At 42.4% G+C, this 13676-nt stretch overlaps 1 protein-coding gene across 1 annotated transcript in view; it reads right to left on the reverse strand.

The window, feature by feature from the left end:
* Nucleotides 1–13676, reverse strand: part of LOC145409612 (peroxisomal acyl-coenzyme A oxidase 1-like) — a 215424-nt gene that overhangs the window by 87293 nt on the left and 114455 nt on the right. The window contains exon 8 of the mRNA XM_080279965.1: nt 8423–8585. Coding sequence (XP_080136091.1) covers nt 8423–8585 — 163 coding nt within the window. The remainder of the gene's footprint in view (nt 1–8422; nt 8586–13676) is intronic.

Here is a 13676-nt window from a genome sequence, read left to right on the forward strand (position 1 = left end):
CTCTCAGTTAGGGTCCATAAGTACAAGTCCATAAGCTGGGGCCCAATATCCGGATGAAACCAATATCCGAACCTACCGATGGCTCTGTTGATCCGGATATTGGAGGGGTTACTGTATACGTGTTTTTAGCTGTGAAAATGGAAATGTTTGTTGAGTGACGGGAAGACCGCCGCCGCGCTGCATGTCGGCCGTACGCTTCGTTGATTTTAGCCTTATTTTCAGTGCTTATTGTACAAATACATATTCCAAACTACCTGTACGTTGTAGTATAAAGTTTACTGTGACAGAATGAGGCTGTGGTAGAGGGGAAACTGGGTTGCTGGAGGTGTGAAAGTGAAGATTTGGTTACCCAACTTTGCAAGTCTCCACAAGTCCTTGGGTAGTCCACGATGGGTCAACACCTGTCTCTGGAGAAAGCTGAATGTAAGTACTATCTGCCATAAAAATTATAATGTTCTAGGGTTAATCTCTGATTTTTGGCAAATATTTTCCTACAGGTACTCAGACCACGATAAAACCCCGCCACACACGGGGGGGGTCGGCTGTTGACAGCCGTGGTTTAGGGGTTAAGTAAAGCGTACATTTACGAAGTGGCAAAAAAGTATGGCATGAATGAAAGCACCATCATATCGATTTCGAAGGACCAGGAGAAGATAATGATCGTGCGTAGGAAGTGATGTGAACCTGGCTGCTGTGAAAGTTTATATGTTGTCCTGAAGCTAACTGAGAAGCTTATGCCTATAGGGCATTATGTGGAGTGTCAGAGATATTCTCAATTATACTCCTGCGTACCACCTTACACTACAGTTATACGCACCATCAGGTAAAACAGTGAAAGAGATATACTTATTGTAATTAAGAACATTAGTGGTATTAGAAATTCTATCTATCTATCTATTGCCAGATGCCTCAATCCCATTTGGGGTGGCCACAAACAAATCGCCTCCACGTCCTGTCCCCTGCCATTTGACTGTCCTGCTCCCAACTCACACCCCCCTCTCTCATATACCTCTCCACCCTATCCCTCCATCTCATCCTCGGCCTCCCCCTCCCTCTTCCCCCCTCCACCTCACTCACATACACTCTCTTCGTCAGTCTTTCACCCTCCATCCTCTCCATATGGCCAAACCACCTCAGTGTGTTCCTCCTAACACTTCCTATCACATCCACATCCACACCACAACGCTCCTTTATATCCTCATTCGTCAGCCTGTCTCTCCATGTGACTCTACAGGCTCCTCTTAAATAACTCATTTCCACTGCTCTCACTCTTGACTTGTGTCCTTCCAACAACGTCCAAGCTTCACTTCCATACGTTAGAGTTGGTATCACAATGCTGTCATGTAGTAACTTTTTCACTTCCATGCTCACTTCCCTGTTTCTTATCACTGCTTTCAAAGAACCAGCAACCTTTCTTCCCTGCTGTACCCTTTCAAGCACTTCACCCTCCAAACCTCCATCCTTACTCATCACACTACCCAAGTATTGTACTTAAAAGTACTCACATTTTCCAATTCCTCACCATCCAACCTTGCTGTACATTCACTGACTTCACCTCTCTCAGAGACCATCACTTTACTCTTCCTTACATTCACCTTTAGATTCCTTTTCTTTGACACTCTCCTAAACTCATCCACCAAGCCTTGCAGCTCCCCTTCGTCTTAACTCAACAACACAGTATCATCTGCCAACAACAGTACAGGGAGTTTCCAAATACTATCCTCTCTCACCAGGGCCACTCCAATATCCACTACCCTACCTTGTACCTATTTTATTACCCCATCCGTGTACAGATTGAACAACCATGGAGACATGACACATCCCTGTTTCAACCCAACCTTCAAAGAGAAAAATTCACTTAGTTCACCATCCACATTCACTGCAGCCTTAGCACCCTCATACATACTCTTCACAGCATTCAACAACTTCCCATCTACTCCATATATTCCTAATACTTTCCACAATCCATGTCTATCCACCCTGTCATATGCTTTCTCCAAATCCATGAAAGCCGCATACAACTTCTTTCCCTTCTCTAGAAACTTTTCCACTAAAGATCTAAGAATGAATATCTGATCTACACAACCTCTTCCCTTCCTAAAGCCTCCCTGTTCTTCTCCAACTAATTCCTCTGTTCTTTCTCTAACTGTCAATAAGTATCCTACCATACACTTTTCCTATTATACTAAGAAGACAAATGCCCCTATGATTGCCACACACTTCTTTTTCCCCATTTCCTTTGTACAAGAGAATAATTATACCTGACTTCCAATCCTCCGGGACTCTACTTTCCTCCCAGGCCAATCTGCACATCTTCCACATCCATTCTACTACTATCTCTCCCCCATACTTCAGCATTTCACCACACACTCCATCAATTCGTGGGGCTTTCCCCAATTTAACTTTCTTCATTGCTTCCACAACTTCTATCCTACTGATTTCTTCCTGTCTTCTCACCTCCCTTCTTCTCCCAGCCATTCCCCAGCCACTTATACTCGCATTACTTCCATCCTCTATGTTCAACAGTTCCTTAAAGTGTTCTCTCCATCTGCTCACTTTTTCTCCCTTCTCCACTAGTAATCTACCATTTTTATCTTTCACTTCCCTGCTAACCTCACTTCCACCCTGTTTTACTCTTTTCACCTCTTTCCAGAACATTTTCTTACAGTCTCTCCACTTTACATGCAAATTCCTTCCAAATTCCTCATCCACTCTCTTCTTATTCTCTTACTAATCTTTTCACGTCTCTCTTTCTTTCTACTGTACATATAACTCTCTCTTCCGTCTCTCAACTTCTTCCACGCCCCTATTTCTCATCCATTTATTGTATGCTTTCCTCTTTTGTGCCACAACCTGTCTCACCTCTTCAGTCCACCACGCTGTTCCTTGCACCCCCCTCCGTCTTCTCTTCCTCCCACACACCACATCACATGCTGCACATATTTCTTCTGTAAATTTCCTGCACACACCTTCCACATCCCCCATCTGCTCCAATTCATATTTGCCCAATTGTTCCTCCAGTTCTCTCTTATGCTCTGCCTTTTTCTCATCCTCTTGTAACCTTTCCACTCTCCTTGCAACTACTCCTTCGTCTCGTCATTCCCTTCCTCTATTTCTCCATCTTACTTGGATCCTAATCCTGGCCAGCACCAAGTAGTGGTCAGAAAGTCCACTCCCCCAACCTCTGTAAGCTCTTCCATCCATTACACACCTTTGCATCCTTTCATCCACACTCACAATCAATCTTTGCCTTCCTTTCATTCAGTTCACCACCCACCCTTCTCATCACTTGCCATGTATACCTGTGGATCATTTTCTTCCTGAAGAGGGTATTGGCTATCACCAACCCCCTCCCAGCACAAATGTCCACTAATGCACTGCCATTCTCATCCATCTCAGCAGGCACACCCCACTCACCAACTATTCCATCCACCTTCACATTCCCTACTTTACCATTGATATCACCGATCAAAAACACTCTCTCATTCCTTCCAAACTTTTCCATGCACACTTCCACAGTTCTCCAGAACTCTTCTCTCACTCTGCTAGCATGATCTTGCGTTGGCGCATACACACACAGTCGCCCACATTTGTATCCCAACTTTCAACCTTACCCACACAATCCTTGACCCAAGTGATCCATACTGTCTTATGCTCTTCTTCCATCTTTTACTCACAACTATACATACTCCTTCCTTTGTCCTCTCATTCTCACCTACTCCTGCACATATACCCCATCCATACTCCCATTCTCTCACATTTCTCCTCTCCATTTTGTTTCAGTTATTCAGTTATTCCACACACATTAGAAATTGCTTTAACAAATGTCGGGCTGGGTACCCTTGTGTTGATACGTAGCTTCCCGTCACTCTTCCCCCACTCCTCACCCATATTGTCAAAGTTTCATCTTCTTTTATCATGTGGCCTTCGGGAGAGACTGTAGGCCGTATGGTTAGACTAAAATTTATGGGTCTGGCAGTTTTAGGGGACGAAATGGAACGAAAATGTTTGCAAACCAGAAAAAAAGTACTCTTTCATCCATGTGTTCTCATGAGTTAGCGTTCCGTTTCACATTCTTCGTTCGGTATCGCTTTTCCCAACACATTTCGGACTGACAGCAGTTTAGCCATATGCTTAGTTTGTCGGAAATGTGTAGGGAAGCGCGATATCAAACGAAGAATGTGAAACGAAACGCTAACTCATGAGAATACAAGGATGAGAATAATTTTTTTTGGTTAGCACAAATTTTCGTTCTACTTTGTCCCCTAAAACTGTCAGATCCATAAATTTTTGTGTAACCACATGGCCTGCTTATGGTCTCTCCTGAAGGCCACATGATACAACATAAGGCAAAGCTTTGACAACAACACTGGGGTTGAGGGGTGGAAGGAAAATACCAGGGAGCTGTGTGTCAAAAAAAAGGGTACCCAGCCCAACTTCTGTTTTTGTTAAAGCAATTTTTAATACCATTGATGGTTTTAATTACAATGGTTATATCTCTTTCAGTGTTTTACCTGATCGTTGGTGCAAGTGGGGGTAATTTACGTAGGGTTAGGTTGTAAGAAGAGGTAAAAGTGAGAGTTATGGAAAGTTGCCAGAACACATTGTACCATTATACACGTAAACATATTGTCTGAGTGACGCGGATTTGAGTACCACGGTCCTTGTCCAGTCCCTATTGCCCGTGGTACTCGAGATTTGAGTGTATAAATAAATGTATGGTCAAGTCGCCTATGGCGCGTCCTTCCATGGCATGGTTTTCTTGGACACAGCAAGGTGACAGACCCCCTGAAAATGAACCACATGCATAAAATTCCCGTGGTGTGGGCGCGGCAAGGTTTGAAACGCCTGGGCATATTCCCCTGGTAGTCGGCGTGCTCCTGTTTGTAAACAGTGAAGATGGCGACCACTTCAGCTCCAACTGTGAACTTTTTTGTCTTATGAGGAGGTTAAACTTCACCCAATTCATTGTGTTAAGTAATGAAACATTAAAGATACTTTCAGTATTGTGACTAGTTTATAGGTTTGTTCGTAAAACCACTATGAACGGGTTAGTGATGAAGCACCTCTCTTTGAGCTAAGACAAAGTATAATGCCTCCCATCATCATCATCATCACGTACATAAGAATGATTATTAATGTGTTAAATGTGAGTTTTGTTGACACAAGCATACAAACTTTATCAAATAAACTTCTTCAATCAGTGCTTGACCAGGCAGCCTCTGCCATCTTTAATGTTTTGATTGGTCAGCTGATCTGTGTCTACTTGGCTGAGCTTTTTTTCGCTCAGTCTGCAGCGCGTGGTATTGCCCAAGCAGACACAAGGCTGATCACCCTCTTGTTTTTTTTGTGCGTATTGTTACATGCAATACATGCATTGATTGATTGCTTGATTGTGTGTGTGTGTAAAGTGGGGAGAAATTGGGAAAAGTGGGGTGAAAAGAGGGATTTTGGGTGAACGTTAATAACCAAATACCATTTTTCCCATAGATTTAATTATTTCTTTGGCATGGTTTTCTATGGCACGGGTGCCATCCAGAACCAATTAGCCGCGTCTTAGGCAACTTGACTGTAGTGATCATCCTAAGCTATTTTACAGCTATATCCGAAGCAAAACCAGAGTTAAAGATAAAATACAGTCCATTACAGACAAGAGGATCATCTACACATGAGAAAGATATTTGTGAAGCACTAAATAAAAATTTCCAATAAGTTTTTAAAGAAGAAAATAATTTTGAAAGAGATGAAATGGAACATGCATGCCCACACCTATTACCAGATATTCAAATATCAGAAAAAGAAGTACGCAAAGTGTTACGTAAATTAGACAAAGGAAAAACCTATGGTCCTGATGAAATTTCAGGTTGGGTGCTACATGAATGTGCTGAACAGTTAAGCAGACATTTGTATTTATTATTCAAGGAATCCATAGGTCAAGGTAAACTACCTGATATATAGAAGGAGACAAACATTGTTCCCATATTCAAGAAAGAAAATAGACAGAATCCACTAAACTACTGACCAGCTCCCCTGACCAGTGTTGTAAGATACTAGAAAAGCTGATAAGAAAAGCTTGGGTAAACATCTAGAAGAACAGTATGATAACAGAAGGGCAGTATGGTTTTAGAAAGGGGAAATCATGTGTTACTAATCTATTAAGCTACTGTGATAGAATTACAGAAACATTACAGAAAAGAGAAGGATGAATGGACAATATCTATTTAGATTTCAAGAAAGCATTTTACAGAGTACTGCACCAAACACTTTTATGGAAACTGTACCATCAGGGAGGTATCCAAGCCAGCATTTACTGTTGGATGCAGGATTCAGAAAAAGGGAAATGAGAACAATACAAAGGGAAAATTATTCATCGTGGAGGGAAGTAACTAGTGGAGTTTCACATGGGTCAGTGCTGGCACCAGTTATGTTTTTATTATGTATAAATGACATAGACAATAACACTGGAAATGGAAGCTATCTAAATATGTTTGCTGATGATGCAAAAATACAAAGGAAAATTAATAGCACAGATTCTTGGAGAGAGCTACTAGAAGAATGAACTAAGTCTCATGAATGGAGCAGTAAATTGCAAATGGAATTTAATGTGGACAAGTGTCATGTAATTAAGTTTGGTAAATGTGAAAAAAGACCAGATTGGGATTATTAGTTGGAAGTTCAACCCTACATATATCAGAAAGGGAGAAGGACCTAGAAGTGATTAGAATTAATAACAGACCACCTTCGGCTGACCACATCAGTGAGAAGATACGCAACATGTATACACTGCTTACCAATATGAGAATTTCATTCACATATAGAAATGAAAACATGTTGAGAAAGATAATTAACATCATTCATCAGACCAATCCGGGGGTATGCATCAGTAGTATGGAATCCTAATCTCAAAAAACACATAGATAAGACTGAAAAAGTACAAAGGGCAGCTACAAGATTGGTACCAAGCTTAAGGGATCTAAGTTATGGAGAAAGACTAGAAAAATTGAATCTACCAACACTACAGGAGAGAAGGAAATGAGGAGACATGATTATGCTATATAAATGCATCCCAGGGAAATAGAAAATACAGTAGACATAAATGAATATACTGTATAACCTATGGGGAAGCATCAGCAAGTTGGCACTGCAAAAAACTGCATAAAAAGAGAGGTGATAAAGATGTAAGGAAATTCAGCTTCCCAAATAGGGGAATTGATCAGTGGAATGCACTACCAAATGAAACAGTGTGTGCCAAAACTATTCATAAATTTAAGGATATGTATGATAAAAATGGTTCAAAACATGGGACAGGATGAGCTTGACTCATTCCTTAAAGATACAATTATGTAAGAACAATTAAGTAAGAACACACACACACACACACACACACACACACACACACACATAGTATAGACTTATGGAATAGCCTGGACAAAGAGATCGTCCAGTCTAAAAACTTAAACGAGTTTAAAGTTAAATTCGACTTATTGAGAAACAGCGATGGAAACCCACGAGCATAGTACATTCTGTGTATATCACAATTAGGTATATTCTTAAATATTTAGAACGACTCAGACAAAGAGGTGGTGCATGAGAAAAACATTCATGTGTGTAAAGATAGACTTGATAAATGTGGATATGGAGACAGGACAACACGAGCATTGCTCAATTCCTGTATACTACAAATAGGTAAATACACACACACACACACACACACAAAATTGTGTAGTACAACCGTGTAAGAAGTGTGGAACAACTGAACAAAGGTGATGTTTTTGCAGCTGATGATGGAAGGACAAAAGGACATGAATACGAATTGAGGAAGAGCAGCTGTCTCAGTGGTGTGAAAAAATTTAGTTTCCTAAATTGAAGAACAGATATCTGGAATAGGAGGTGCAGGCAGAAAATATCCATGTGTTTAAAACTGTTTCTTTCTATCTATGGCCAGACACCTTAATCCTTGAGGGATGGCCATTTGTAATTTAGTTGTTTTACAGGGATGGGCACTAACCCTCCACCAACTCTTTTGTTGACACATAGGGAACATTATTTGGGTTGGTTATAGGGTTACCACCCAGTGTTGTAAATGGTTTCCTGGCTTATAGGAAACCATTTGGGTTGTAACTCAGTGTAAAGCCACCTGACAAGGAAAAAAGAGTAACAAAAAAAGAGGAGGGTAGACACAGAAAAAGAATGATTAAGGTGAAGGAAGAAGAAGGCAGCACCACATCGAGTGGGTGATGGTTGCCACCACCTACTACTAGATTGGATAAAAGTAGATATGGACACTTAACTCAAATCCTGTATACCACAACCAAGTAAATACAACAAGTAAATACAACAAGGCATATATGAAGGAAGAGAGAGAAAGGGAGAGCAGGAGAAGGGTGCACAAAAACTATAATACTGTACATAAATTATATACCTCCGGTAGCAGGTCCACCTTCCCATCATCAATTCCTGCCACAGTATTCATGTACACTTCCTGAAGAGCACGTGCAGAGAATGTCAGGGCAAACACTGAGGCAATTTGAGGCAGAAGCTTGTATTGTTGTGTCTGGTAGTCTAATATTTGTGGCTCGGGTTCTCTGTACCGAGTGAAGGAAAAAAGTTCAAGTTAAGATATGGGAACTCAGGAAAGGGACAAGTTAACAGGGAAATCAGGGAATGGACAAAAGAGTTATTAACCCATTAACTGCTCTATACAGCCTGGGCTGTTCCGAGTGCGACTGCTCAATACAGCCCTGGCTGCGCAGGTGACTTTTGAATATAGTGCCATGGTGACCAAGGCCAACCCATGCAAGCATATTTGAGCCTTCAAAACCGAAAAAGAAAAAGAAAATGAAAACCATACATTCCAGTAGGGAATCAGACACTTCGATGTTCATCCATGGCCTTACCAAGGTAAATATTGAGCTAATATTTCTTTACAATATGCTTTGGCATGTGTTCTCTCAATTCTTAAGACAAAATTTGGCCTTTGGGAGATTTCATTTTTACCCCTATGTCTGCTCAACACGGACACCTCAAAAAAACCGCCATGAGCAGTTAACGGGTTAAAGAAAGGGGGGTCTTCATAATCAAAACAAATTTTTCACCCTACACTTTCCCTTTGGAGGCAGTGCAGAATCAAGCCACTTTCAATACTAAAGTGTTAGAAACAGTGATGAGAGGGATAATTTCAGACTCTGGGCTGAAGAGTGGTTGCAGTGATTCTTGTCTGCATTTGGTATGCTTCAGTGCATCATGACCTTCCTCCAAGGCTGCTAATGTCTCACCTATTATTTTAACCCCTTCAGTCAGATAAAGTATACTCATTCATTTCATTCATTCATTGCCAGACGCCATGTATCCCAAACGGGGTGGCCAAGGGCTTAGAGTTAATTTTTTTCACAGGGAGGGGCACTAATCCTCCACCAACCCCACTTGACTCCAGACAGTATATTATTGCAGCGTACAAAAATTTCCTTTCAGTTTGGCAGAGATATTTTGAACAGGAGTACAAGTAGTTAGAAATAGCCTTCATGAACCCCTTCACTACCAGAGGTCTGTCTTAAATAAAACTGTTTGGTAGCAGTAATGTCAGTTAAAAAGGATATCACCCTGTTTCAGTGTTAAAATGTGCACCTGCATCCACCTACGCAGCTTCTCAGGGACACATCCACAAGGGTTTTTGGTTGCCTGGAAACTTCCTTCCTCTCCAGTCTATCCTTTTCACAGAACAACATACAAATAATAGTGTATACTTATTTATGGTTAGAAAAAAAAAAAAAAAAGATAGTAACAGCCAATCCCATATTACCCATGTTGAGGTATAAAGACCCAGTGCTAAGTCATGGTTCAGTACATGGAAGGGTAGATGACAGGCTGGTCATCATCAGCCTGATGATGACCATTCTACAGTGTTTCCCTTGATGGCATTATATGATGAATAAACCACCAGCCACCTCTTATTGACAGAAAAGCCAGGGTTCTCGTAAAAGGAAAGTTGATGGTTTTCTTTATTATGCTGATTGACTGAGTAGTAGTAGTAGTAGTTGTTCCCTAGGCAGTCTGGCTGAACAGTCCTGAGTCGCTAAAGAAGGCCATGGCCAAGATCGGGCTTTCCCACAGAGCTCTCAAGGAGTGTGTGTTGTGTTGATGGCGTAGGTGATTGTGTGCAATGCAGTCTTCCATAATGTACTTAATAGTATGCAGTGCTGTGTTGCATCCTGGACAGGCATCAGTGACGGAGTCATCCAGCTTCTTCTGGTAACTTAAGAGAGCTGGATGATGCCCACATCTCAGCCTGGCCAGGTGAACCCTGTCCTCACGAGGGAAACATGATTCAGAAGGATGGATATCAGGAGGTTATGCATGCAGCTGTGTGTTGTCTTTAAGTGACTGAATGTAGTGGTGAGTGATCTGAGTATGGATATGCTTCTGAAAGCTGGTTTGAGGCAGGTGAGGGAGGACAGATGACAGTACAGTGGGCTCGCACATTGTGCAAAGGATTGGGTGGTCCTGGTCCTCGCACACAGTGAAATTGTGCACCGAGAATACATAATCTTATGAGAAAAATAACATGGGTGGTACCCCCTCATACCCAGACATTTTTTGGCTCTTAGAGACATATTAAAGGTCAGATTTTTCAGACATTGTACTACAGATATAGCTACAATAACAAAAATATGGGCAGTCATCTTAACAACAGTAGACAACAGGCCTGATGGACTTGCGGGTTCCAAGGCATGGTAACACACTTAGAGTGCCCCCACTGCCACCCCGGCTGCATCACGCTTGTTTAACGGTTGCTATCTATCTATCTATCTATTGCCAGATGCCTCAATCCCGTTCGGGGTGGCCACAAACAAATCGCCTCCACGTCGCTCTGTCCCCCGCCATTTCACTGCCCCGCTTCCAACTCACACCCCCCTCTCTCATATACCTCTCCACGCCATCCCTCCATCTCATCCTCGGCCTCCCCCTCCCTCCTCCCCCCTCCACCTCACTCACATACACTCTCTTCATCAGTCTTTCACTCTCCATCCTCTCCACATGGCCAAACCACCTCAATGTATTCCTCCTAACGCTTCCTATCACATCCAAATCCACACCACAACGCTCCTTTATATCCTCATTTGTCAGCCTGTCTCTCCATGTGACTCCACAGGCTCTTCTTAAATAACTCACCTCCACTGCTCTCACTCTTGACTTCTGTCTTTCCAGCAACGTCCAAGCTTCACTTCCATACGTTAGAGTTGGTATCACAATACTGTCCTGTAGTAACTTTTTCACTTCCATGCTCACTTCCCTGCTTCTTATCACTGCTTTCAAGGAACCAGCAACCTTTCTTCCCTGCTGTACCCTTTCAAGCACTTCACCCTCCAAACCTCCATCCTTACTCATCACACTACCCAAGTACTTAAATGTACTCACATTTTCCAATTCCTCACCATCCAATCTCACTGTACATTCACTGACTTCACCTCTCTCAAAGACCATCACTTTACTCTTCCCTACAATCACCTTTAGATTCCTTTTCTTTGACACTCTCCTAAACTCATCCACCAAGCCTTGCAGCTCTCCTTCGTCTTCACTCAACAACACAGTATCATCTGCCAACAACAGTACAGGGAGTTTCCAAATACTGCTCTCTCTCACCAGGGCCACTCCAACATCCACTACCCTACCTTGTACCTCTTTTATTACTCCATCCATGTACAGATTGAACAACCATGGAGACATGAAACATCCCTGTTTCAACCCAACCTTCAAAGAGAAAAATTCACTCAGTTCACCATCCACATGCACTGCAGCCTTAGCACCATCATACATACTCTTCACAGCATTCAACAACTTCCCATCTACTCCATATATTCTTAATACTTTCCACAATCCTTGTCTATCCACCCTGTCATATGCTTTCTCCAAATCCATGAAAGCCGCATACAACTTCTTTCCCTTCTCTAGAAACTTTTCCACTAAAGATCTAAGAATAAATATCTGATCTACAAAACCTCTTCCCTTCCTAAAGCCTCCCTGTTCTTCTCCAACTAATTCCTCTGTTCTATCTCTAACTGTCAGTAAGTATCCTACCATACACTTTTCCTATTATACTAAGAAGACAGATGCCCCTATGATCACAACACACTTCTTTTTCCCCATTTCCTTTGTACAAGGGAATAATTATACCTGACTTCCAATCCTCCGGGACTCTACCTTCCTCCCAGGCCAATCTGCACATCTTCCACATCCATTCTACTACTATCTCTCCCCCATACTTCAGCATTTCACCACACACTCCATCAATTCCTGGGGCTTTCCCCAATTTAACTTTCTTCATTGCTTCCACAACTTTTATCCTACTGATTTCTTCCTGTCTTCTCACCTCCCTTCTTCTCCCAGCCATTCCCCAGCCACTTATAGTCGCATTCCTTCCGTCCTGTATGTTCAACAATTCCTTAAAGTGTTCTCTCCATCTGCTCACTTTATCTCCCTTTTCGACTAGTAATCTACCATTTTTATCTTTCACTCCCCTGCTAACTTCACTTCCACCCTGTTTTACTTTTTTCACCTCTTTCCAGAACATTTTCTTACAGTCCCTTCATTTTACACTCAAGTTCCTTCCAAATTCCTCATCCACTCTCTTCTTACTCTCTCTTGCTAATCTTTTCACCTCTCTCATTCTTTCTACATATAACTCTCTTCCGCCTCTCAACTTCTTCCACGCCCCTATTTCTCATCCATTCATTGTATGCTTTCTTCTTTTGTGCCACAACCTGTCTCACCTCTTCATTCCACGACGCTGTTCCTTGCACACCCCTTCGTCTTCTCTTCATCCCACACAACACATCACATGCTGCACATATTTCTTCTGTAAATACCCTGCACACACCTTCCACATCCCCCATCTGGTCCAATCCATATTTGCCCAATCGTTCCTGCACTTCTCTCTTATGTTCTGCCTTTTTCTCATCCTCTTGTAACCTGTCCACTCTCCTTACAAATTCTCCCTCTTCCCGTCCTTCCCTTCCTCTATTTCTCCATTCTATTTGGACCTTGATTCTGGCCACCACCAAGTAGTGGTCAGATAGTCCACTCCCCCAACTTCTATAAGCTCTTGCATCCATTACACATTTTCACATCCTTTCATCCACACACACATAATCAATCATTGCCTTCCTTTCATTCAGTTCACCACCCACCCTTCTCATCACTCACCATGTATACCTGTGGATCATTTTGTGCCTGAAGAGGGTATTGGCTATCACCAACCCCCTCCCAGCACAAATGTCCACTAACGCACTGCCATTCTCATCTATCTCAGCAGGCACACCCCAAGGTTGCTAATGTTGTATTATTCCATGCTTTGACGAAGAAATTTACGGCCTGTCGAATGTTACATTTGTTCCAGAATGCAGCAACAGTCATTATGGTGGGGGTTGCAGGTATGCCAGGTGAAGCAGGTGAGTTAGGTGGGGCTGTGGAGGTGGAGGGGGACCCAGCTGGTGAGCCAGGTGGGGCAGTGGAGGAGGAGGGGACGGCGGCACGCGAGTCAGGGGAAGTGGTGAGGGGAGGATCCTCCCTCTCCTCTTCGTTACTGCTCACATTTTCAGCAATTTCCTTCATCTCTCATGCTTATCTGTTTCATTCCTCATCATGTTATGGACCTATTGGCAGTATAACAGCTTGGTATT

The sequence above is a fragment of the Coenobita brevimanus genome, chromosome 82, assembly GCF_032717465.1.
Source record: "Coenobita brevimanus isolate Jiangsu-jjx chromosome 82, ASM3271746v2, whole genome shotgun sequence".
Taxonomy (NCBI): domain Eukaryota; kingdom Metazoa; phylum Arthropoda; class Malacostraca; order Decapoda; family Coenobitidae; genus Coenobita; species Coenobita brevimanus.